The 27201-nt window shown below is 50.0% G+C and overlaps 1 protein-coding gene across 2 annotated transcripts in view; it reads left to right on the forward strand.

Moving 5' to 3' along the window:
* Positions 1–26936, forward strand: part of LOC144125881 (uncharacterized) — a 97319-nt gene extending 70383 nt beyond the window's left edge. For both annotated transcript variants that reach the window (XM_077659659.1, XM_077659658.1), the window contains exons 2-5: positions 17705–19332; positions 21594–21833; positions 23804–23942; positions 24925–26936. In XM_077659659.1, the coding sequence (XP_077515785.1) occupies positions 17729–19332; positions 21594–21833; positions 23804–23942; positions 24925–25119 (2178 nt within the window). In that variant the 5' untranslated portion in view covers positions 17705–17728 and the 3' untranslated portion in view covers positions 25120–26936. The remainder of the gene's footprint in view (positions 1–17704; positions 19333–21593; positions 21834–23803; positions 23943–24924) is intronic.
* The last annotated feature ends 265 nt before the right edge of the window (positions 26937–27201 follow it).

Genomic DNA, 27201 nt, shown 5'->3' on the forward strand with positions numbered 1-27201 from the left:
CGAGACCAAACCGTCCTCCACTGTTCTCGAAGCGTTACACTATTCTACTTGGCGACGGCGTGGAAAGAACATTTCTCATAAGGTTGGAATGCAAGGCAGCACACGTTTACCAGTGGCTGCTCTGCAATCGCTTCCTGTGCGAACAAGTGACGGAAACCCGGCGCGCACACCTGCCGCTGTGATCAGTGGCCCTTGGTCGCTTCCACTTGTCTGCTCTCCCCGATCACCCGGTTTTAAAGCGCCAGCGGAGGAGCTAGTGTCTACCGCGGAAATAGAAGGCTCCGTGATGTCCACTGACGCGCGTCTGCCGTTCGACGCCATCGCACATGAGGCGACTTACAGGAGCTCAGGATATATAGTCTTGGCGATAAGAGCAGTCACTTCTGCCCCTCGTCAGCCTGGACCTATCAAGAGAGTGCGCTCAGGCAGAAACGGGCGAAGCCCTTCATTATTCTAAGCAAAAAATAATTACAGATGCGAAGGATAAGCACAGGTATATAGCTTTGAGAAACGCATGCCACGAGCCAGTACTTACGCCTAGAAAATGGCTGCACGTTTCGCTGTTATAGTCGGTTAACTGCGGACTTGGTTTAGCACGTATTCAGCGAAGGTTCCCCATAAGCTTTAACTTGAAAAGGTGTAACGTGGCTCTACAGCATTGTGACTGGCCCAGTCACGCACGTAATGCGCGTATAAAGAGGGCGGTTGTCAACAATGGGCAGAAAGGATTTAAAAAGAGCCACCACAGGTGGCAGGAGAGCGGACAGCGGCTTTCGGTGTGTAAGGCACTTTCTCGATTAAAAAAATAAATGCGAAGAAACAGGCCTCATATTTGTGATTTAGCGTGCGTTGAATGTGGCTCGGAGTTCCCTGCTGCCCCTCCCACCCCTAACATGAACCTGAATTTCGTCCATGCGATGATGAGCGCGACTGTAGAGTTGGGGTTCCTTTCATAACTTACACATACTTCACAAAATGTTTCCGAACCAGTACGCGGACACATGCAAGTGGTGTGGAGTTGAGTTGAGTTGAGTTGAGGTGTTGAATGCTATACAGATGGGGTTAGCCTTGCTTTCTCTGCCGGCAATTGCTCCACCCGCAGCGTCCTTCGATATTAACAATGCCGCATCTACCCCGCTAAGCGCACAGTCTCTTATAATAGCACACATTCTCTCCCGCAGTCACCATCTATGCACACAATCAATCCACACAGTTCACATCACAGTCCACTCCAGAAGTCACCATCTATGCACATATTCAGTCACAGTAGAACATAGGCCATTGTAGTGCCACACTCCATACACACATTCACTCACAGTAAAAAGTAGTCCACTCTGGAAGACACTATCTACGCACACATTCAATCACAGTAGGCCATAGTCCGTTCCTGCTGTCACCATTTAAAAACAAGATTGTGTGGAGCCACCCCCACTTTATACCATATTACATGGGAGTGTAAAACAATTATTCATTCCATAAACTAAAAGAGCCCAATGCGGAACAGTGGGAGAGCCTGCTCACCAGCGGCGTGCTGGCGGTCCAAAAAGGACTGGTCCAGCATGCGTATGAGGTAGCAAGACTCAGTGGGGCCCTGGAATAACGGCACCACCCCTGGAAGACTCGGAACTTCAGCATGAAGACACCCGGTCCCGCTGAATCGACCAATTTTTGGCGCCAATAAAGTTTTTCTCTCTCTCTCTCTCTCTGAACACACTGTGCCCGTGCACGTTTACAGAAAAGCTGCGAAGCGCGGTTAAAGTGGCTGCAGCACTTTGCGTGACTCGAACCGACGCGCCTTTTGTCACGTGCCGTCGCAACAGCCGAACGAACCGGACAGGCACGATTACATAACAGCACGCGAATGCACTTTGGATGCTTCATTCCGGAAGCACGGCATCTCCTCTAACCCAGCTCGACACTTTTAAGCACGCACACGTTGCAGCAGCCTCGTCGCTTTGTTGCCCGCCAGACTACCGCAGGCCTCACTTCTACCGCAGCCCCCCCCCCCCCCCCCCCCCCCCCGCCCGTTTCTTTCTCGCTGTTGTTTCGGGCAGCTATCGGCTGCTGCAGCACTGCCGGCAACGCTGATCGAGCACCGCTCCCTCTCATTTGCTCGCCTCGTTAAGACAGGCGGGGCGTGCGTCCCACTGCGCGCCCGTTTTGTTCTTTATTGCATTCTCTGGCGCCGTCGAAAGTGGAGCGATACGGCGGCGCGCGTCGCACGCGACGTGCGGGCGGCGGGCGTGAGCGCCGCAGAACGGAAGGCGGCCGTGGGAGCGGCTCGCGCCTGCGCTCATGCTGCTCGCGCCTGCGGCGCCGGAGCGCGGTCCATACTGCGCCGCCTGCGGCTCGGTTGCCCTGCTTCTGTGCAGCGCTTCCGAAGCTGGACAACTACGAGATGGCGCACTTCTGCAGGAGAGTCATCTCGATTGTTTGCCGGAGTCTGGCGAGCATATACATGTGTTAGAAATAGAGATGTAAGCAGAACATGCCCAAAAAAGCAGCGTGGAGATGTAGCCATGAGCAGCATTCACACCCTTCCGATTTCCGCACTGTGTGAAATAGCGCGAATCAACGGCGTACGCGGTGTCGGCAGCGCACGTGATTGCGAAGCGCGGAAGGGGGGCTGCAGCGCTTTATGACACCCGCCTCGACCCAGGCTCTCGTGCCATGTTAGAGGCCCCTGGGGAACCTGTCGCGAGCCTTAGCCATTTCCACGACCATTTAGTAACCCTATGGAACGTACCATCGGGGACGAAAGTTTCCAGGACGCGTGAGTCGCAGCTGAAACCGATAGCTCTGCTGTTAGTCTGGGGCTCTATGAGCACACTTGTAGAGTCGAAAGTTTAGTCAAATCAGGCGATTGCTGACAAATGTAGCGCCTAAACACCAAAATCCTTTTTTTTTTGCTCGCATCCTGGGCGCTTTTGTCTCCGATAGTACATTGCTTGAATAGGTCCCGACGAAAGGGTTATCGCGCGTCACGAAGGTTTTAGAGACCTGAGTGCACCTTTAACATCTGGGGGAGAACAGTCCTCCTTGCACATTTCAGCAATTTGTTTAGCCAGCATTGCATTGCAGCAGCGTGCGTGCCGATGAGCTCAACACTGCTCTCCGCCTGGCTTGCCCTGCAAGTCAGCGGTCGTGCTTGAGGGTGTCTCTGGACGTACGTGTCTTTTGCGTGGGCTCTTCTGCATGCACATTTATTCTTTTCTGCTTTGATGATGAAGTATTGTAGTACCTAATACCACTTGAATGTACAAATAAAATGCGTCACTCTTTTGTTTTGATATGCTATCTTGATATTAACCGAACGAAAGTGTCTCATCCCGATACACTGAACCTGAATGGCGCAGTCACGCGCAAGGAATGTTTGGCACATTAATGCGCTTCATGCGAAACCGCCAGTGATTAAAGAAATGCGTGCATCCAGTCAAAGCCATTGTACCAGATTGTTGAGCTCTCCTCAAATTTACTTAAAACAAAAAAAATACAGCTTTTTCTTTTCTATAGTTATTTAACGCTTGTACTAAATGGAGAAGTTCTAAATGTAGCTTTGTGGCTGCACCACCCTTTTCTGTCACAAGGAGGAAGGAAAGAATTTAGGAGAGGAGGCTTCATGACAGTTGTTTGAAGCCGGAACCCTTACAAAATTTTTTTAGACAGTCTATAGACTGTCTATAGAATTTTGTCTATAAAGTCTATAAACTCTTTATAGACAAACCCTAGAGAACGGCCTACAGGCAATACACATCCTATAGATAGTCTATATACAATCTATAGATTTATGGCCATGTACATTTAGTAGACTGTTGTCTATAGGCAGTCTATACACTGAATATACAAAAAGAAAGATCTATAGGAAGGCAGTAAAGTCTCTAAGAAGTCTGTAGACTGTCGATAGACCATTTTTGTAAGGGAAGTGACGGCTCTGTCTCACTTGCTGGCTCGTCGTGTCAGCGCGCTTGCGCATGCGCCGTTTGCACTGCGAACATCAAGACGAGCAGGCGATTTCGAGCCGCACCCGGCCACCTGCAGCTGAAAGACTGGTCATGCAGACGACAACGCTACGCGATGGGCCAGAGTCCTAGTAGCCCTTGCGAGAAGACGTGACTAAGCAGAGGTCAGGGCAGCGTCGACGATAATGCTGAAAGGTACTCGTCATAGCTATTTTAACATTTAGAAGTGAGAAGCAACGACTGCGTATATCGGGCGTTTTGCTCTCGAATTCATCTATCATTTGAATAAGCTTGTGCACCCCTCTTGATTTGCGTCATCAAGTGTGGAACAGGCAAGGGCGCGATAGATGACATGAAGTACTCCGTTATTGAAGCGAAAACTTCACTACGGTATAAGTAAAACAGATTTCGCCGTGCGTTGCCGGTTGACCTCCAAGAGAGGTCAAGTGTGGCTATGGGCCTTACCATATGTGGTCCACCATGGTGTCGCATCACTTGACCTTTGACCTTTCGATTCGCCGATAGAGGGTGGTAGGATAGGCCGCAGCGTTGATTAGGTGACCAACCTCTCGCGATTTAACAATCACCTACCAGGGTGGCAGGGTGGGCGCGCTGCCTATGAGTGTGTGGAACGCACTCAACGTTACAGACGCCAAACCGCGTACCCGATACACCACAGCTTTCGCTCTCTAACCAGATTCAGCAGTAGTTAAACCGCAGCTAATTTTTCTTTCCTCCTCCAAAGGCAGAGGACAGTAGCGTTTCTAAAGATACCAGCAGATCCGTCTTCAAAATTCCTGCTTGCATGCTGGATATAGATCTGCAGTGTGTATACACAGTCACAGGACAGCCGAGCAAGACAGGAGGTCACACGGAAAGTTGCGGAACCCCCCCCCCCCCCCCCACACACACACGCACGCACGCACGCATATATATATATAAACGTGACTCGGGTCTGTTAGCAGATTCGGGGTACACGGATTGTATCGTCACGTCTTGACAGACAGGCGAAGTATAAACCGGACTACAGGTTGACACCGGAGCAGCCGACGACTTAGTGACTGGTGTTAGCAGGGCTAACTTTCGTCTGCCAGCTATCGACAGATCGTCAGAGGATACGGTGGATTCTCGAACCAGACTTCGCAGCCACGACGTGATTAAAGAACTCTACAGTCTAGGACAAAGCGTCCTCCACGACGCATGGTTTTCAGTTTTCACGGGCTGCCGATGGAGGCTGAAAATTACACGCGCGAGCGCTCGAGGAGTTTGCGGATCGACAGCCATTCGCGTGAGAAATCACCGGGTAGGGAGGGTCCCGCTCACTTTTCGGGAGGACAGAGCAGCGGCGGAAGAAGTGAAATGCGGTGCTTACACAGTGTTTGGAGCGCCCTCAAGAAGCAAGACGTGAAAGTTGCTAATACGTGGGCTTGCGCGTCATCAGGCGTTTGAGTGACAGGCGACGTATGCAGACTGCATGGTTTCCACCTACTCTTCGCGCACTTTAGGTGGCCTTTTGCGGAAGTAACGTAGCAAGCAAGCTTCGATACAGAGGGAAGAAATGATGAATGTGGAAAAATAGCGCTAGATATTTGCGAACCTTGCCGTTGCTCGTTCATATCGCGCCATCTGTAGGAGTAAAAGAAGGCCACCTATTTGAGAGCAGCGCAGACGCTTGTGAATATGTGCTGAACATCAGCGACGAACGGAGGCGCCTTGTTGGTGGTGCTTATTTTTGGTACTGGACACACAAACACAGCTCGCATTCGACCATAGCCTTACAGGCATGGTCAGCGCTTCTAGCGATGAATCAAGCACGCACTACTCCAGTCTATCACGCTATAACGCACCGCAAAAAAAAAAAAACGACAGCACCTTTGACCGACGTTCTGTTGTTTTAAAATAGCACATTTGTGCTATTCCTCACTACTCGAGGCACAAGCAGGTAAGGAGCCCTGCTGGCATAACCTCCAGACTCCGTCACAGACTGCCTGAAATCCTAAATACCTGATGTATACTCACAACTGCGGGGTGCGTCCGTATGAATAACAAATTTTGATGCGCTGCGTTAATGTATTCGTTTTTCCAGCAGCGTTCTGTGCTTATTGTGACCGACGCACGACTTAGTCATTTTCGGTTCGTCGTACGAGGTGAATTATCGTGTCCGTGTCCGTTAAACGCTACTAGATAGTTTGCGGGAGGCGCCAGCCAGACTCGGGCGATTTTGCTATTTTGAGGTTCGTTTGAGAATGTGTACACCCGTCAGCTCTGAAGTTCTCAACTATTTCAGCTCATTAACCACCAAGCTGCTATTGGAAGAAACGCACAAAAATGACCTCTTCTGTGACTTCTCTTGCCCTCCAGTGTTGAAAGCAAAAACCGATGGACGAGCCTACCTCGTCTTTTGTAGTGAAAGCAAAGCAGCATAAGGCTTTACGAATGTGACTCGTCACTGGGGTTTTTTCACAGCATCGTGTGACGAGTACAGCTAAAAAGAGCTGCCAACAGCCTCGTTCAGCCTCATCGTGACGACCGCCACAAGCGCATATTGATATATATCGTCTCCTCCGGCTGCCTTCTTTCGTTGGACGGCACAAGTTCACCGTGCAAACAATATTACGTCGCACTGTCTGTCCGGTTTTTCTGCCTGCTTGCCGCCACGGTCAAGTGGCAAGTAAGTTATCTGCTACCGAGTTCCGCCACGCAAGAACGTGAAACCGCGCCAAGAGTTGACCCTTAACCCTCGCTGCCCCTCTTTTCCACTCGTTGCGTACGAGGGGGACAAGGCGGCCGCAGTGTCTCCGGCGCGGCGCGTGCTCAGTCGGGACACGAGGGCGTCACAAACTCCGTCCGTGCAGCGCGCGCAGATGCGCCCGCGAAGCCGGGCGCCGTCGTTCGTATGCGCGTGTACTCGCACGGCATGCATATGGGAGTCCTCTCCGATGACAGCGCAGTGTATACGACTATTGGGTCGGACCGAGCGAGAGTCTCTCGGTGCGCACGCGGAAACAAACTACGCCGCCGCAGTGACAGCGCGGTGTCCTCCTTGCGGAGTGAGCTGTCAGACCGAGACGCGCACGAAGACGCGAGGCCCGCCGCTACCGCAAGATCGCGGTGGACGCCGCACCGCTCGGACTGCTGCCCCGCAACATCTTGACGTGTCCCGCTGTCACGGTGCAGAAAATGCGGGCGCTGGCTATGCGAGAACGATGGTCGTCAGAAGCGGCGAGCGTATACGAGGTTTATGTCGATAAAGCGGAACTGAATGTCGGACGTTCGCGATGCCATGGAGCGTGGTCGTGCGACAGCCAACGAGGCGGCATTTTGCAATCGGTCTTTTGCGTGCCCGCATTGTGTCACCCTTTTCCGACTTGTTACGCTCTAGAGTTAACTCTCTACGCCCTAGCGTGTGTGTGTATATATATATATATATATATATATATATATATATATATATATATATATTTAAGGGAGCCAACAGTCACCGAAACCAAGGTGCATAAGGGAATGTTTAATTTGGTGAACACTCGCAAAGGTTAGCTTACAAGCAAAAAATATAAATACCCACGAAAGCAGCAGATTAGACAGCCGTCGCCGTAGCTCAGTTGGTAAGAGCACCGGACGCGATATTCGGAGGTCGTGGGTTCGGATCCCACCGGCGGCATGGTTGTTTTTTCTGCTGCTTTATAACTAATTTTCTTTAAGCGATAGATTAATCTTAGTATCATTATCCCACTGATTAGCACCATTGAAAAAAAAAATTAAACATTCCCTTATGCACCTTGGTTTCGGTGACTGTTGGCTCCCTTCATAAGTTTGTCAAAACGAGTCCCTCATTCCCTTACTATATATATATATATATATATAATAGCTCTGAATTCCGTCGTGGTCGTATTACGCGAAAATTTAGCGTCCTAAGCTGTCTCCTTAGCTTGGTTACATTCTGGGAATTTTCCCTCCTTCAGTGAACTTGAGGGGTACAGTCTGGCTAAGAAGCGAATTTTACGCAGTTTCAAAGAATATTAAAAAACAATATTTTCTCTCTTTTTACTAACTGCCAAAGTTTTCAAGCTGCAGCAGTGAAAAAGGGCCTCAAATAGGGTTTTTTTTTTGTCCACATGAGGAAATTTTCGGTTGCGACATGGAACATGACTGTAGCTTCGGCTGTGCTTTTTTTTTTCAGTATGGATCTTTGCTTCCGCGTAGCGAGCGCTGAGCTAGCAAACTTCTGTTTTCAAGCAATATAGCGATAAAAGCTTCTGAAAAGCCCGCCTTTAAAGCATTAGCATTAAGGAACCCGTGTCGCAGAAAAACGGGCGTTGGCGTCTTTGGCGCTGGCGTCGTCGACACTAAGCGAAAAATCTACGAAAAAATTTCCAGAGAAGCAACCAAGGTGGGCAACCTAGGTCGCGTGACCTTGCGGCGTCATCACAACCTGGCCACCGAATTGTAAGCAAAATTGCCCACAGTGGCGGGTGGCAGTTAAATTAATGATTGCTCGCTCAGGAAGGGCAACCTGTGTCGCACAAGCCCCATTAGTGGCAGCACCGTCCATCGCAGGGCATTCGCTTAACCGCTGCACCACTGCGACAGGTGTGGTATGGTCACTCCCAGAGATCTATGAATGTAGAGAATGACCAATTACGCATAAATGGGTATTAACCCATTAACGTTATCGCGTCGTACCCTTAAGGCAGAGCTTAAGTGTCTCCTCGAATTTTTGTTGATGCGCTGAAGATGCCGCAGTGGGGATAACAATTTGTGCATGATGTGAGTGAAATATTTGTTTCTTGAAGCATACGTGTAATTTCTCCAAGTTCCTTAATAGTCACCCACGCTAACAGTTTAGTTATTACTGTTAGAATGCTGTGAAAAAAGCGTGCACTGAGGGAGAGAGAGAGAGAGAGAGAGAGAGAACGAACCATTGGCAGTTTTCATTCTCCTCTTTTAGTCGGAATTAGATAACAGAAATGACATTTGGGTAGGTGTTCGTAGGCATAGCATTTGCTCTGGAAGCATGACGTGTCTGAGTTTGGCCTCTATACATATTACAAGAAATGCAAAAGAGCTTGTGCATTTCATGCAGTTGGAAGAACAGTACTCGTGGTCTCACACGGTGGGTAGGGAAACGTAGCCATGGGCGACAGATCTGAGTCAGGTGAGAAGATGACGTTAAAAAGTTTGCCGGGATATGGCTACCCACAACTGGCGCAAGACAGGCATAAGTGAAGATGAGTGGAGCAGGCCTTTGTCCTGTAGTGTTGTTGTTGTTGAAAACGCTTTTTAACCCCGAAGGTGGAGTCCCTATTTCAAGATTTCATTGGCCGAAGCTGCTATGGTGGTGTTTACGAGCCATGTCTAGCCCGCAGAGCCTGCGTTGAGCAGGGTGGCCTCCCACTGGTTAAGTTTTTGGGAAAGGAAGATGGTATGGCCTTGCTTTTCTGGCAGGCCCATAGTATGTGGTAAAGACCCGTAATATCTCCTCAGTGTCGATATTCTGATCTTTTAAGTTCTGGGTACCAAGCCTGCAGTGATTTGGAGGGGCGAAAGGTGCAGGTTTGTATTCTTCTTAACGGCATTTCTTCGTTCTTGCTTTATTCTTTCAAAGTTTGGGAAATTCTGATCGTTCTAGCCTGTAGTTCTGCATAACTTCAATAAGGTGTAGAATGGCACGTTATAGTTCTGCTTGGTCATTCTGCGACGGTTACCGGGGTAGTAATGGACGGGCGAGGTCGAAGGCAAGTTCGTTGCCACGCGTACCCCTTTAGTGTCCAGGAGACCATTTTATGAGTGCTGTTTCAAAGTGTGTTACCTTGACGTTTCGAGCGGCCTGCTCACTGACCCGGCCTTTGACGTAGTTTCTACGTGCAACTTGGAGGCGCAGCGTCGAGTGGAGGGTTGTTTGTGAATACGACGTCTGCCTGAGGATGCGCCTGTATGGTTAGGGCTACGGCTTCTTCCTCGGATATCCCAACGTGTCTGGTATTGATAGATACGCAGCCTAGTAGTCTACCTCCCGGATAGGTAGCCACGACCGTAAAAATCCCGTCTGGCTGCGTCTGTGCGTGTATTGTTTGTGGAGATGTAGACGCAACCTGGGCGATGGTAATGATGATGATGATGATGATGATGATGACGACGACGGAGATTTCTTACTCGCCAAGGCGGCAAGCTAGCGCAATTCTATCCCGCAACATTACAGCAGACCTCCAGGTATAGCTAAACCATGGTATACTTTTCGCCTGGCTTCCACCGTAATTTAGTGCGCCGCTGAGATGGCGCGTCGGGCGACCCATATACTGCAGCGCCTCCTTCGGTGCATGGCACGTTGCCCCGCGGGCAGCGGTTAGACGCTTGCGTAATTTTAATCTCTTGTTCTCTTTTGTAGACCGGAAAATTGTTTGCTCGTGCTTAAGTGCGGCCCGTTGCAGCAGCGCAATCACTCTCGGCGAGCCGCACCGTCCTTGTGCATTCCTCTGCAGTGTGTGCACATGCATGCACTGTGCTGCGGACTGTTTGCGGGCGGCTGCTGGTGAACGTGCATTGTGTGGGTCAACGCGATGATACTCCTGACCCGGCGCGGCATAAACATGGCGCCTGCTGGTCCTTGAGGGCAGCCACCACCGCCTGTTTAATTTGCAGAGCCTCTCTCCACCTTTCACTCTCTCTAGTTGGTTGTCGCCCACACAAGGGGACTCATCCGCTTTGCATGCCGGGTCACTAGCGATTTGGTGCGATTGTTTTATGCTGTCTCATATTCGTTGCTGTACGCCTAAAGGCAAAGTTGACCTGCAGTTGTGTGTCCTATAGCGGCTCGTCCACTGACCATGCGTACAGGTGACGACCACGTCGACCTCTGGTGGGCGGACATTTTAGTGCTGCTTATAAGTCCGTGCATTGCTTCGTGCGGGGTCACCTGGAGCAGTCCAGCGGTAACAGTGGAGCGGTACTTTGATAAAGCCCCGTTCCACTGAACTCTAACTGAAGCCACGTGGATCCTTGAAACGCAAATGACGCTCGCGAAGCGTGTTACTTGGTCTGATCGGCCTAGCTTGGTTTATTTAAGCTTCGTTGTCAGCGACAGCTGGCTAGGCGCCCGCTTGCCAGGTCCTCCGGTATTGTCGCGTTGCGTTGCGAATGAATTGTCGCGAGTCCTGTTTTTCCGCTTGGCGAGTGCTGATGGCAAAGCGCACCGTGGGTGAGGGAGACCGTGTTGAGCTGGCCTTGCCGTTACTGCCTTGTCGCTAGGCCTGCCGAAGGCATGCATAGCCTCAGATCGTTATGTCAGTGCTGCCTTCTTATTTAACCACAACCTGGCTGTCGTATTGGAAGCGACAGTTTGTGCAACGAGTGCCGCCGGGTACCCACTGGTGATACATTGGGTGTAAGCTTTCCCCTGGTCTGGTGCTTGGCTTATGCAAGGTGAAATGCTCGGGAAATGGGTATTTCACCTCACCTTGAGTGGAAGAAAATACCTTGTGCCATGGAGCTCTTTGGCCGCGGATGCCTTTTCGCCATAAATATCCGTCATCATCATCAGTTTGGGCAACGAGGGCACAGGGCATAGCGTGTCCTCTGTCATCAATTTCACTGGCCATTGTTTCAGCTTTCCACTACCTATGACCTTTGATATGAACTAATAACAACCTAGCTTTATCGTCGGTTTAACATCGATCAGCATTGCCGTATATTCTCTTCGAACACACTCAGCACTCTGTAATCAATGATTTTTAATCCTTCTTCGAGCTAGCCGCCGCGGTGGCTCAGTGATTATGGTGCTCGGCTGCTGACCCGAAAGACGGGGGTTCGATCCCGGCCACGGCGGTCGCATTTCGATCGAGGCAAAATGCTATAGATGCCCGTGTACTGTACAATGTCAGTGCACGTTAAAGAACACCAGGTGGTCGAAATTTCTGAAGCCCTTCACTACGGCGTTCCTCATAGACTGGGTCGCTTTTGAAAGTTGAACACCGATAAATCTTCGAGCTCAGAGCTAAGAGGAGTCTCAATGTACAACTCGCTCATATTAAGTGCTTCAAATTGAGAATGTAGTTTGCAGTGCATAACCACACCTCCGTGTTCTATTTTTCTTTTTTGTAAACCGCACGCAACACCAGGGTAAAATTAGGTCATAAAGCGAATAGTTACCTTATTTTAGGTAAATGTTTACTAAACCCCTCATTACCACCGTACCAATCGCGTGATCAGCTGCGTTGCCTACTTCTATAGACTTCATCATTTTTGCAGCATCACAGGGAAACATATCCTATATCTTCGCTGAACGGCTGCATCGAGATAGGACATCCCCCTCTCTCGGCAGACGTATGGTTGTTCCACGTCTTTTCCGATAAGCCGCTCTAATACGAACTGCGTTCGAGTGTTCAAAATGCGAGATACCAGTGCGTGATTCTGCGCCGAATAGCTGCAGGCGCCGCTGTATAGTGCGCAGTATAGTATATATACACGAGGCATGGACCCATCGGTATTCCCTGCAGCGCTGTCGCTGGGAGAGCTCTCTTTTTTCTTTTTATTATTATTCTTTACGAATCCTCGCTAGAGACAATATGTATTTATACGATTCGGCGCCGTGCTGAATACGAATAAAGAGGCTGCAGAGGGAGCAGCGCAAAGTTGCTGGATGGCAGTTTTCTTCCTTGCCCATTTCCTCTTCCTTTAACAAAAGATAAACCGGGTGTCTCTCCACCGACTTCTCTCTCTCTCTCTCGTCAGATGCCCCTTCTTCCAGCACCGCCGACTGCCGCGTGGCAAGTGCGTACACACACATATATATTTTTTTCTCTTTGATATCGCGCACCCATGCCCAGTGCGACTCTCTCCCTTTCTGCAGAGCACCCTCTCGGCCGGAAATGAAATTTTACGGCAAGGACCGATTGCGTGACTACGTCTGCGGCGGCGCGCCACAACTCGACGGCGCAACCGAAACGGGCCGGCCCCGATTTTAAAAGACAGCCGGGAGCGTCGCGCGGCGCCATGCGATAGGTCCAGGAAGAAAGCGAAGAGCAGGACGGCCGGGCGACGCGAACCACGCAGCACCAGTGGCGCGATCAAAATCGCGTCGCGCGCGCGCGCCTCCGTCCAGCTGTTAAAACAGACGAGGAAAGGCTCTATAAGATATTGGTGGGCAATTAAAGGCGGCACTGTTGGCGCGGCGATTTCTCTCTCGTGTTTGTCCAGGAGCGTCGATAAATGCGTCTGGACAGATGCGACCGTTCTTTGCCCGGGGCGTATAATTGGCGGCGGCGTCTCAACTTTCCTCGCTCGATGCAGGCCGCCGCTCCCAGGCAACGGGGCTGCATTTTTCGTTACCTCCATTACCGAACCACCCTGGCGCGCTGCTTGTGCAGAGTCTCCGCTCGCCTATGTAGCCGTGCTTGACTACAGCGTCCCTTCGTGTCCTCTTGTAAAACTAGGAACAACGGTGAGAACTGGCAAGCAAAAAAAATGTCTCCTGCCTAAACTAGGTAAATGGGCAGAGATTGGCGGAGTGCGGAAGTTAGATTTATTCTGAGACAAAAGCTGGCCGAGCGTTTTATTCGGAAACTGCCGACCGACAGAAGGCGGAGACGATAGTAATGACTGTGGTTACGCACAGTGAAAGCGGTGAAAGGCGGTATACAAAAAACAACAACTATGGACTCTGTGATTAGACAAGGGAGGGAGCCGCGAGGTGGGGTGCGAATACGGGATATGCGTTCGTGAAAACGTGATAGTACGTTCGTTTCGTACGAAGTTGCTCATAGTTTCTAAGATATAGTGTTTCTCCAAGCTGTAAGATTGGTGTTTCTCCAAGAGCAAAGATTACCAGTTCTTTCGGAGCCTACTGCTTGCTTAATACGGATCCTTTCGACCGATGTACGCCTTATTTAGCTCGGTTGCAAAAATCCGAAATAACCGAACAGCGCTAAATAAATGATAACTAAATAAGAGCAACAAAAAGGCAGTAAAAAGCGGTGAGAAAAGAGTGAGCCTTAAAACGTAAACACTCCTTGATCGCCTACATCCGATATTTCTAAATTTGCCGTACTCTAGCTCCAGTCGTGGCACATGAAACGAAACGTGTAAAGGCCCGCCGCGGTGTTGAGCTGCTTATCCCCAGGTCGCGGGGGCCGCATTTCGATGGAAGCGAGATGCATTAGACGCCCGTGTGTTGTGCGATGTCAGTGCGCGTGACACCATGGGTGGTCTAAACTAATCCGGATCACTCCACTATACGGCGTCCCTCATAGTCCACATGCGGCTGCGGGATGTTAAATCCCACACTTCTCGTACCAAACGCACACAAGATGGAAGAAGCGAACTGAGACGCAGGACAAGAAATAGGAGGCACACACACAACACCGCTGTGCGTGTGCCTCCTATTTCTTGTCCTGCGTCCTATAGTTCGCTAGTAACTAGCCCAGGAATTTACGTTCTTGAATCACATACCAAAAGCTCTGGGGTAACGTTGCCTAATTTCAACAGCAATTTCAGAGCTTTATAGTTTTGTCCGGTATCGCCAGCACAAACCCCTCACCCTACGAAATTCATTTCCAATTGCGCCCTCAACTGGCTTTCAACTTGAAGGAATATAATTTCGTCAGCGTTGCGAGCTCGATATGAGCCGACACTCGTCGCCTATACATGCATCTGGGCCGCTCAACTGTTTCCCCCAGCGTTGGCTTTCTTAGAACGGCGACCGTTTCCGGTACAAAAAAAAAAAAAAACCTCGCAGGCAGGAAAGCGACTGTCCTCTGCGCCTTTAGCTGACCGCCTTCCGGTGCGCGGCGTTGCGCTAATAGCCACGTTCGGGAAAAACCGTCGTTTTCAACGAGGAAGCGATCGGCACCGGCACCATGAGCTGTCCTTGCGGTGCGGGTTTAGTGCCGTGTCGACGCTTGCGCTGGCGTCTGCTCGGCCACACGCAGACGCTGCGGTCGTTGGCACCGAGAGCCTCACCCTGCGGGGACAAAAAACGTATGACAGCTGCGCAAAAAAAAATTACAAAAAATTGGGCTGTTCAAGACGTACGCTGACGTATAGGGAATAAAAAGAAGAGTGAGACCGTTGGCTCATAGTATGCGCGCTAGAAACCGGCATTACATATACCTGGCCAGCATCCCCGTAGAGATAAAAGGAATCGTGATCCTCTCGCAGTATTGCGTCGTACAACCGCGACAGGTGGCCGCCGAGAAAACGTCGCACAAATGGCTGTAGCGTAGCGTAGTATTTTGCCGTTGAAGATGGTGCTTCGATGCGCCTGCAGGATGCCCTCATCTGGTCGCCGCGCATTTATGACGCCTCTACGTCGCCGAGTAATCGTCGTGCGCCGACGAGGTTTCCTATAGCGCGCCCCCCGGACACCACTAGGTGGCGCCACTCTCTCAACGATCATCTCTCCAGTGGTGGTACATATGTCGTAAACATTACGCGACTGTTCCGGTGGCTCCCGCCACGACGACTACCGCTAGACGCAGTGTTCAGAAACGACTGTATGCTGGCGAGAGTATCGCTAGGAGCTGTCGCCCTAACGTGACTTAGGACCAGGTCGCGGTTGCCAGAAAGTCTACGCACGAAAGCGTTTTCACAATAAGCGTCCGGTTTAGACAGTTTTCAAATGCGACAGCAAGCTCGCGTAACTGCCAAATGGTCTTTAAGCGTTAAAGACCGCCTTAAATTTCGGCACTACAAATTCTTATCGCACCAAGCTGATCAGCAAAGGTAGCTGGAGTCGTTAGAACGAAGCGGAAACGGTCACTTTGTTCTTTGTGGCTGCCCTGCACGCGAAAGCTTGTTTTGAAAAGTTACAATGATGTGCGCACGCGCGTTCGCACACACGTAATGTCGAACTGTGGCGTGTAATAGCTGCACGCCGCTTCAACAGCACTGTAAAATGAAGGCAGCCGTGTCGTCCAACAAGAACCAGGAAATCAAAACATGAGGTCGTGACGCTACTATTAACATCCGCTCAAGAGGCGCGCGTGTTCATTGCCTTGTTTTCTTAAACTTCCTGCTGCCTTGTAGACCGTACGTCGACAATGGCGTTGTCTTGTTAGCTAACAACTTTACGGTAGTGTGAGTTCTTTCTTGAGTTGGAGTATCTTGCTTTTTGCCTTGAATTTCACGCGCAGTTTCGTAAACATGGTTTGGTTATTTTAAGGGTTAAACTTTATGGCCAGGCAACTGTGTGATTCACTTGACTCTTTCTCGGGCTTTCCATCTGCGTATTTGCTCATTTCATGTATTTTTTTTGCGTGTACAGCACACGTGATCGGCTATATACGTATATCTTGAAGCGGCCGGAGCTAAATGCCATGACATCTCGGCCAGCCAAACACACCCAAATGATACAAAGACGTGCGTCAGGACTTTTGAAGCAATTGTCAAAGCGATGGCAGGGGCATCCCTGAAGTTTAATCTCTAGTCTCTTTCGCTTGACTCTCCTACATCGTTATGTTCGCACTAATCGCTTCCGCCATCGTAATCCATCGACTATATATACCGACACTTTTAATTCGTCTGAGGATTAACGCTTCACGTCGGCAGTGACACTCTTCTGAACGCTGAATAAAAGAAGCGGAGAGAGAAAGAGAAAGAGAGAGCGCATGCTGGGCCGAACGACAGAAGCCACGAGAGAGACTGCAAATCGCGCTGGCTTGTCGCCGCAGTGAGAGAATGAAAGAACCTCGAATCCTCGGCGTGTAAATCACCTTTTTTTTTTCGCGTCAGTTCTTGCTTGTAAATACGCTAGCGACCTCCTTATTTTCACAAACTGGAGCAAGCACCACGCGGTTTTTCTCCGCGATGCAGCGAGACTCGATCTGACCGCACGGAGTCCTCACCCCCCCCCCCCCCCCCCCCCCTCGGAGTCCTTTCCCCCTCTCCCAACGGGGAAGTGCGGCGCTTGTGTCCCGCGTTGCACGAGCGCGGAAGCGAGCCGATGGTGGTTGTCGTGACGCGCGCCTCATGTACACCGCAGCACGACCACTCGGAACGGCTGCTTTGCACGCAGCAGACCGACATGCTGCCACGTTGAGCGCGTGGAGAAAAAAAGAAAGAAAAGCTGACAGTTTCATTACGCAACAGCTGTCGCCTCTGAAGTGCTACGTTTCTGCAACGCACTCGGAGCCTACCTGTCCTGGCTTGTTCTTGAAAAATAGAAGAGGTGAAAAATGAAATGAGTTCACATTAAGCGAAATAGAGAGAGATACCACAATGTATGTCTTCTGATCGAACTTCTCACACTCGGTAAAAGAAGTGAATGGAGCGCTTCAGCCAGCTTTGCTTTCCTCTTTTAAATATATGTCAATATCACGATACCGCGAAAGAGTTCATTTGGGTGGTCTATTTTTATAATAAGGGAGTAATTACTCATTGGCATCCACCCAAGCGGCATCCACCTAATTTTTCTGTTGGCATGTACTCCATTGCGTACACTAAAAATTCGTAGGAAAGTCCGGTCAAAGAGACAAAACTGTCCTTGTTAATTAATAGACACCACTGAGCTAGAACCGAGGTATCGAAATGGTCCGGCACTGCTGACATCGCTGGTAGCAACTCGCATCACTTCTTCAAACTTGAAGCCATAGTCTTGACAGTTGACTGCAGGTTTGAACTATGACTAAGTTTTGCTCACTTCAGCGTGTTCTTTCCCACAAGCGGCCTGATTATTTGCATTGACTGTATTCGGGTTGTCGGGACACGTAACCAAACTAAAACACTTTGCCTTCTTTATTGCCTCCCTCGCACAGACCGTGGTGTTCCTGGACAAAGCCATGCTGAAACTGCTGCTGAATCACTGGCAAGAGTCGTACCACAAGACTCCGACCAGGGTTACCAGCGAGGACCCGCTGCTTTGCACGGACCTCGCCAAAACTCGGCCTAACGAGGAGTTCCTCGTGTCCCGAGTCAATCCGCTCTTCGTTGATTCGAGCACCGAAGGTTCGCCAAGCAGTACCATCAACAAGCCGTCCACGTCCTCGAAGACAACAGCTGACGTCCACAGTTCGCAGGACGGCGACAAAGAAGTTCCATCAACGTCCAAGGAGCCGCCAAAGCCTCCCGATCCACCGAAAGCGGCCGCTGGAACAGCTTCCACGACAGCTGAGTCAGCTACAACGTCCAAGGACGCCGACGCCAGCACTTCTTCCCAAGGTGCCAAGGCGGAAGTGGAAGCTGCAGTGACAGCAGGCACGGATCATAAATCGAGCGAGTCGCAGTCTTTGGAAGGCGACTCACCGAGGGACTCGCTGGAGGCAGACAGGTCTTCTTCACCGAAGCCCCTGGTGGAGCTTCGCGAGTGGCAGGATAACAAGCCCGAGGATAGGGTACTGAACCGCTTGAGGAGTTCGGGGAGGGCGTCACTCATCACGAAAGAAAAACTCAACCTCGTGGAGAAAGTGATCGCCGAGAGGCTTGGCAAAAGGATTCCAGAGCCGGGCATCCGGAAAACAATCGAGCTCCTCAGGAACGAGTCGACGCCGCCGTCACCGCAGAACACGCTTCAACCCGCTCCCAAGCGAGAGCAGATAGAGGCGGTCCCTCATAAAGAGCAGTCTTCTCAAACCGTACCGCCTCCAGAACCACCCGCGCCAAGCGGTAGTGAAAAGCAGGAAAGCCCCGCGCCCTCTGTGACACCTGCGCCTTCTGTGACTCCTGCACCATCTGTGACGCCTCCTCCACCTGTGACACCTCCGCAGCCAGCTTCGGCTGAGGACACCGCGTCCGTCGTTGACGGCAGTGTTCAGGCAGAAGCGAGCAAGACTCCTCCGGAAGCGCCTTCTGAAGCGGGCTCCTCAGCAGCGTCGGCGCCTAAGGACGAGAGCTCGGAGACGGTGAGCATGCCCAAAATCGAGGACGCGCACTCGGACTCGATGACCGACTCATCGAACAGCAAGAAGGAAGGTCGCAAGGAAGCCAAGTCTTCCGGTCCGTCTACTTCGGAGGACAGCGGCATCACACGAGGGGACCAGGTGTACTCGGACTCCGGTCGCCGCAAGGTGACGACGAAGTCCGACTCTTCGGACCAGAGCAGCAGCGAGGCCAGCAGGGGAAAGCGCCACCGCAGGATCAAGAAGGACTCGTCGCGGGACAGCACCAGGAAGCGCCAGAAGTCGGCCTACAAGTCGCGCTGCAGCTTCTGCAGCAAGGCGGCCAAGAAGTCCCACCACAGGAGCGGACACAAGCACAAGCGCCGCAGCATGGCGGCGGCAGAGTCGGGCCTCGTGTCGGGCTCTGGTTCGCTCTCTGACCTGGCCTTTGAGCACCCGTGGCTGAGCGACAGCTGCACCGCCCACTGCCGTCAGAAGCGCTCCTCCATCACCTGCATGGAGAGCTGCAGGGACTACCCGTGCGAGGACTTCCACAATGCCGTTTACAGGTGGGTACTCGCCTTTTCCCTAAGACTCTCGTGTCCCTTGAACCCTTAATTAGTCGTCTTGAAAGGTAAAGAAACATGAACGAAATAGCGATGGATCCCGTACCAACATACCTTTGCCAGGCTTCAAGGCAATCTCATGCCGAAATAAAAAGAGCAGGGGCTTGAAGAGTTGTGTACAGGGTAAGTAATTTGTAAAAAAAAAATAGGGTCTGGCATCGGGGCAGAAGCGTCAAGTTACATCTATAACAGGTACGTTTAAGATAGAGAGCTGGAAGAAGGGCAGCAAACCGCAAGCAATGAGAACAGAAGACGCGGGAATGCCGGAGTGCATAAGCTGGAATTCTAAAATAATAATAATAATACACAAGCAAGCAAGGAGTAAAAACAGTGAGACAAATTATGGCAATCATTAAAATGCATTGCATGCCATGTTATTTGCTAAAAGTTCTTCATGTACGCCTCCGCATTGGCGAAAAGTAATGTAAGCAGCGCAGAGAGTAAGCAAGAGAAGATAAGCGGACGAAACTAATGCTGTAAACCGCTTCCACTCGTCCTGTTTTTCGCGCCGCCTAAATCCCTGGTTATGAAACAACTGGCCCACACGCACGACACTGACGTTAGCAAAATTTGTGTCGCATTACAGGTGCTGATGGGTAGCCAAAAAAAAAGTGAATGATACGCGAAAACGTGTATACACAGCTTACCAGTTTCTCTACGATAACTTTTCTGTTTGCTGGGGATTCAAACGCCACGTTTTTGTTAAGGTTTCATGGAGATCATTTTTTGACCCGAAAAACGAAGAACTTTTGCGGCTCTGCACATAATCAGCACGGCCGGCGTTTATCGAATTTTGCAGTCCGCGAGCGGACTACCATTCTGCCTATATAATCAAGGCATTCTGTAATTACTTTGGTATCCAAGTCGTTTGCGATGCACGCATACCACAGCAGACACCAACGTGCCCATCACTGTAATAAGACGCTTTGAATCTAAGCTGAAATAACAACTTATGGAAAGTCCCAATATACACCTTCAGCATATTGTGTATACAGTGTTACCGTTGCCAGACTACCGAGGGCCCGCCCACCGCCACTGCGCGAGCGTGGATTGGTCTTGATGCCGCAGGCGTCCACGCAGCTTCCGGGTACCCTTTCAAGGCGATCTGCGCATGCGCGCTGATGGTGCGCGCCGCGCGTGCTCCCAGTACTCTGGTAACGGTAATACACGATACACGCTATGCTAAAGGTGCCTATTAGTGCTGTCAGGAACGCCGGTTACGCGACAATAACACGCCTGCACTGAATTCAGCAGCACATTTATCTTCCCTATATACTTTTGTTCACTATTTTTCCGCGAGCCAACTCTCAGCCTGATGAGCTGCTCGCAATATATGCACAAAGCGAGGCGGTTTGAAAGAGCCGTGGATTAAGCAGCCGGTCTCGCTATCTACACGGATTCATGCTTGCAGCCAGTGTATTCAGATCGCTTTTGATTTAGTTATTATGCGCGTTATGAATACTGCGATTACAGAATTAGTTTTACAGATGGCACGACTGTGGAATTAACGAAATTGCCCATCCAGTGCACTGAGAGCCCACCGGAGTTGAAAGCGCAGATCAAGTATACTCCTGCAGCCAGGAATAAAAGCACAGTTTGAGATGCCCGAAAATTAATCGTGCTGCTCATTGCCGTTATCGTCGTTCGTCTGTGAAGCCATAGCACTTTCTCCTTCCTCCGGCGTTCACCGCCTCTCCTGCAGCAGCATAAACTCCTGGGAGCGCTTGCCGGCGCTGTTCGTCTAACCGGCTTAGTCGGCGCAGCTCCAGATTTAGAACTGCAGGATCAAAGGTCCGATTCCCGGCTGGACCAACAATGCACAGCTTTCTTCGCTTTTTTTAATGGCGATCCTCAAAGGACGCTGTAATGTGTTTGCAGTTATCTACCGAGGGATCCTTGCCTGTATGCTTCGCATGTTGCAGTAATTCTGCAACACATGAAGCTTAGTTTGATTTGATTTGGACAAGACTCGAATGCGAGGTCTTACAAGACTCGGCAAGGACTTGTATAAAACTTGGCAGACGCCGCAGGCAAACGTGATGCTCATATGTCACTGACAATTGAAATTTCCAAGACTGTCACAAATGAGAAGCGGTCTACATGTGTACGTCTAGTTTGCGTTTTTCCCGAGAGGAGGAACCTGCATGGCGGGCAGCTCAGTTGTGTCACTTTTGTGGAAGCTGTTCTCCGCTTCCCCGGCGCAGGTACCCGGCGGGTCACGTGGGCTGCGAGGGGTGCAGCTGCATCCGCGGCCCCTTCCCCGAGTGCTGCGGTCGCTGGGGGGATGCGCCGCGCAGCCGTTACTCGTGGAATGGCAGCGAGGCGGCCGCCGTGGCCGCGGCTGGTGGACACCCGCTCTGTCTGTGCCGCAGGACGCACCCCATGTTCTCGTCCCGCAGGAAAGTCAAGTTCGCCCACAAGAACAAGGATTCGGCTTCACAGAGGTATACGCCCCGGCGACCCGGGCGCACTTGACCGCCTCACGAATCGGGAACACTAAAGACTCCGCTTTGACACGACAATGAGGACAACTCAAATTATTGTTCTCAGTAAAAACTGATCCTCTGGCTTTCTCCGGCTATGTTGACGTTTTCGCTGCAGGGAAACACGCATTTATTGGGGAAAAAAAATGATTTAAAAAACTTGTCGCTAGTAGATTCAAATAGTGACATCCTTACTTAAAAGGACAGGTTGCCGCCGTTTTGAAGTGAATGGCGGTGTAGCGTAGCCTCCGAGATCCGCATTGAAAAAGGTTTTCGGCCCACGCATTGGACTTGGGAAATCTTGGGAAATTGGCCGAGGATGGCGACACCTGTACTTCATTTTATGGTCTTTTATAACTTTTCTAACTTTCTAATATATAAATGGCAAAGCATCGCAAGCGATGATTTGCTTTCCGCCAATGGCATGCTGTATTTTCTTCTTTCGAATTTATCTACACAGAGAAATCACAATTTCATATTTCGTATGAGACGTCACAATTTTCAGTCACAAGACGCTGGCCTCCTTGCCTTTCCAGTTCATTCGCTTAACGAACGGCTTCGAGCATAATCCGACATCCAAGGAGAGTAACAATACGAGCCGGATGCTAGTCGATATTTAAGGAAACCGGCACAATGATGTTATACAGATGAACGATGTGCGCGAACTGTTCGACGAACCACATATACGGGAGAAACACAAGGACTGGCGCAACACTAACAACTATTTTATTCTTCTCACACCGACGCATAGATATACATTTATCCACACTTGCGCAAGCTAACAAAAATTCCAGTCATGCAAGATTACTGGCAATGATGCGAGCACAAAAACTTCAATACGATGGGGTAAAGTGATAGGGAAGTATCGCTAACAAATCCTTCAGCCTTTTTCTTAATATGGAATGCTTCGAGAGCCAGCCGCGCGTGTTCGTTTCTGCTCCTGCCCAGAATCGCTGTCTCTTCGAATCGCGGTGTACAATTGCTGCAGTTAATAATGTGTGACACAAGATGTTCACCTTTGTCATTTTTGTTCCTCACATTTAGCGCATGCTCCCTGAGTCGCTCATTTATGCAGCGTCCTGTTTGCCCGATGTACATCTTTCCACACGAGAGCGGGAAAGCATACACGACTCCGGTGGAGCAAGGAACAACGGTTGTCCCATGTCTGATTTGACAGCCATGCCTTGCATCACCGCACGTGCGGGAGCACAGCTTAGAAAGCTTGTTCGGCGCAGCATGCGCTAAATGTGAGGAACAAAAATGACAAAGGTGCACATCTTGTGTCACACGTTATTAACTGCAGCAATTGTGCACCGCGATTCGAAGAGACGGCGATTTTGGCCAGTAGCAGAAACGAACACGCGCGGCTGGCTCTCGAAGCATTCCATATTAAGAAAAAGGCTGAAGGATGTGTTAGCGATACTTCCCTATCACTTTACCTCACCGAATTGAAGTTTTTGCGCTCGCATCATTGCCAGTAATCTTGCATGACTGGAATTTTTGTTAGCTTGCGCAAGTGTGGATAAATGTATATCTATGCGTCGGTGTGAGAAGAATAAAATAGTTGTTAGTGTTGCGCCAGTCCTTGTGTTTCTCCCGTATATGTGGTTCGTCGAATAGTTTGCGCACATCGTTAATCTGTATCACGATGCACCAACTAGTCCCAACAGAAGTGTTATTGAAGTACAATGATGTTACCCTTGGGTCGATTTTGAAATAAAAAATAACCCTTTACGCTGCCTCAGTACTCGTCACAACGCTTTAGTCTGCAAATACAAAAGGTAGGAATTAGAAGTCACAGCACGACGCAGGTCTATCGTTTATAGCAGAACTTGAGGTTACTCTAATAAACTATGCGCGCAGTGTGGAAGTGCCGTAATGAAGAAGCTTATATAATATTTCATGTAACTCGCGGCACTGTGTCCTTTCAGGACTGAGCTGAATGAGGACGAAGAGGACGCCGCCGACCGAGCGTCTGCAGAATGCAACCACGAGCCCACCACCAAGTCCGAACAGGGGAGCTTCGGCGAAGTGCCCCCCAAGGAGGCCCCGTCGAACGGCCACATACTGGTTTGTACAGCGCCAATCAGCTCTCGTTTTGTGCAGTTTGTTGCAAAATGTGGCCATCCGACTCAATAGCAGGTGATACGACGACGAAGTATATAGGGGACGTTCTTTAAGAGTGCTTTACTTTTATGTGAAGGAAGAACGCCAGTCGTGAACACTGCCGCAGCGTGCTTTGAGCTGTCCACTCTCCCAATATTACTCGTTGAGCACACGCAGGGCCTTGATGAGTTTGCTCGTGAACGGCTTATACAGGAGCTCGCATTGGCATATAACACTGCAGCAGCACGTGGGGCAGAGAAAAGGCAAACAAGGCCGCCGAAGGTGACATTTACAATAGCTGCTTACATCACCTTAATCCTTTTTTCTTTTCCTCCCGTAACCAGAGTTGTTCTGACAAGCATTAAGTACTTCCCTCCAAATGCGATCGGTGATTCGGGAGCAAATGTTTATAATATGCCTTCTCAAGTAAGGGGACTAAAAACCAGCATGTATTGCAGGGTGGTCTTATTGGAAGGGGCATTTGGGGTCAGCGATCCTATTTCCACAACGAGTTTCTTGATCCTTCTTTGTAGATATCAGAAGGACCAATGTGGTTTCTTTAAAGAAGATTGGTCGTTTGTGTGTTTGCGAGGGGAGGGGGAGGGGAGCATATTCTCGATGTAGAGTCACTGTAGATGCAAGGAAAACACAACCAAAAGCCGGAACTAAAATACTGAACAAAGAGGTAACGTAATAAGAGGAGTAATGTTCCTTGTGACCTCCAAAGCAAATTTACGTCTAGCATACCGTTGGGGTTCGTAACCATAATAAACGCAACGAAAGAACAAATCCCCAGATGTAAGCGGGATATGGGTCGTGTGTGCCTTGCGTCCTGTCCTTGCCCATAGTCTGCGCACATCTTGTCTTCCGTCTGTGTAAAATTATGCATGCCATGGATCCTGGTCACCAGCTTGACCAACAGCGAGTTTCCTCTCGGTGTCCGCAGGCTGAGAACGGCTTGCTGGAGAAGCAACAGGGTCCCCCCTACGCCTGGGAGGAGTGGAGGCGCTACATGCGCGAAAAGAACCTCCGCTCACGCCGCAAGAGGGCGCTCTGCATGGGCGTCATCGCGCTCTCCATCATACTGTTCGTCGGCATCTCAGTCTCCCTGGGACTGGCCTACCTGCGCAGGAAGTTCTGAACCGCCACCGCGCTGCCTTCGCCGACGCAATGCATCGCCATTCTGCAACGTGGTTCTGGCTCTGGCGCAAGAATCCGCGAAGCGTTTTGCTAGCGTTCTCGCGAGGTAGCTATGACACTTTGATCGCGCACGAAAATTTTCAGCCTGTCTTTTGCCTTGCAAGAACTTCGAGGCTATTGCGAATAGAGGAAGTGGCATTATGACAGGAGGAGACGATAGCCACATATGCACATCTGCGTTCTGTTCTGAGGTGATACGTAAGGCAGTGTGAGCCACACCTGATAAACCACGTGGTTTTTGTCCTCCATTGATCAAATTTGGCCGGAGCCTTTTGCATCACCACGGCTTCGTGCACCCAAAGGTGTCCATATGCTGATTACTCAAGATGCTAATCAAAAGTAATAGTTATATTTGCAAAGAAAGTGGTACGCTTTCACTGATAAAGTTCAATCGTATCGAAGAGGAAAAGAACCTAGGCGCGACAATTTTATACGGATGTCGTTACAGTCGCGGTATTTCTTTTTAGTTACTTAATTTCATGAGTAGAATTCGTAAGTCTAAACAGCCTGTAGTCCGAACATGTTCCGAGTCATTGTACGGCGACTAATCACCTAGGTTTTCAACGTATCACGTCAGAGCGAGGCGCACCATGTACTGCCATATGCTCCGGGGCTATGTTTGGCCTCGCCGATCGTTGCCGGAGTAATAAAGCAGGGTTATTATCACTATAACTATTTGCGCCACCCGCAATAAGCATGGTTCGTCACTGAATCTATGCATAAGGCCGAAGCACTGGCCATTAAGTGTCGTGTTACAGCTTTCCTATAAGCGTGACGAGCTAGATGTTTTCGGTACGGCATAGTACCTTGTCCTACGATGAGTGCTGTCTTTGGTACTGCTAGCTCAAGCAGCTACGATCCCTTGAGATCATCGAGGAAGACTACGACGCAAGCTGTGTCCTCAGCGGAGTGTTCGGCCGACGAATATACGTAACAAAAAAGGACGATCTTGCCAAGAGATACCACATGTCACAAAGACGGAGTCCACACTGCCGTGAGGCTTCTGAGAACTTGAATCAGAGCGGCGAGAGCATGAGAACAAGATGGACGCTGTGTTCGTTACCACGTGTGCGCGTATGTGTGTGCGTGCGTGTACCCCAGGATGGGCGCCTCTTCCTGTGAAAGTTTTCACATTCTTCACACTGCTCGGAGTGGACGCTCAACGTTATACTCCAGACAAAAGTGCGCGTCGGAATTGTGTCGTTTTTTCTGTTGTTCTCGTGAAAAGAACACACGTTAGCATATGCGGATGTTCGCGCCCTCGTGTCGTACGCAACCAAGAGCTCGTCCTCAAGTTGTGGATTGAATGTCTCTGATTGTTGTTGTCTCTCTATTGTTTTTGTCTATTGTTTTTGCACGTCTGCTGTCAGCGCTCGATGCAGATGGAACTTGAGTGGTTCATTTCGCGTTTAAAATGTCATAACATTCTTGGTGAGGGGCGGATGAAAATAGCTTGAAGCCATCATCGTGGGAAAGCCTATGTAAAAGAAAATCAAGAAAAGACAGGAAGTGTGTTGCCGAGTGCAGGCCATTAATCAAGAGGTCCTGATTATGTTATCTTCATCTGTGTTTTTTGTGCCTATTTAGCGAGGGGCACTGAAAAGCTGCTGGCTGTTCTTGGGAGTAAAGTTTCCAGCAAGAATTTAGATTTGAAAGAGACTTGAGGGCAAAAATTTATTTCAGCATAAGTGTCATCGTCATCGATAGCCATCGAAACCTAATAGGCTTCTTTTTTTTTTTGCCGATTGTATCCAGATAGGAACACAGATTCATCACGAAAAGTCTCATGATAATTAGTGTCTGCTATTGCTTAAAATGTGCTTCTAGATAATCAAGGCTTGCCATACGTACTGGCATTACTATTGACCGCGAGCTTTCCTACCCAAGGCTCTCAGTGCTTACATACCGGCGTTAAGTGTTCTCCAAGTTCTTGCTTTCTTGTGGTTGTGCTGCGCTGTGAATTTTGCTTTACTGAATATCGCTGTATGGAGAACTGGCTGCCAGCGTCAAGAACTGCGTATGC

This window comes from Amblyomma americanum, chromosome 3 (genome assembly GCF_052857255.1).
Source record: "Amblyomma americanum isolate KBUSLIRL-KWMA chromosome 3, ASM5285725v1, whole genome shotgun sequence".
In the NCBI taxonomy this organism is placed as follows: Eukaryota; Metazoa; Arthropoda; class Arachnida; order Ixodida; family Ixodidae; genus Amblyomma; species Amblyomma americanum.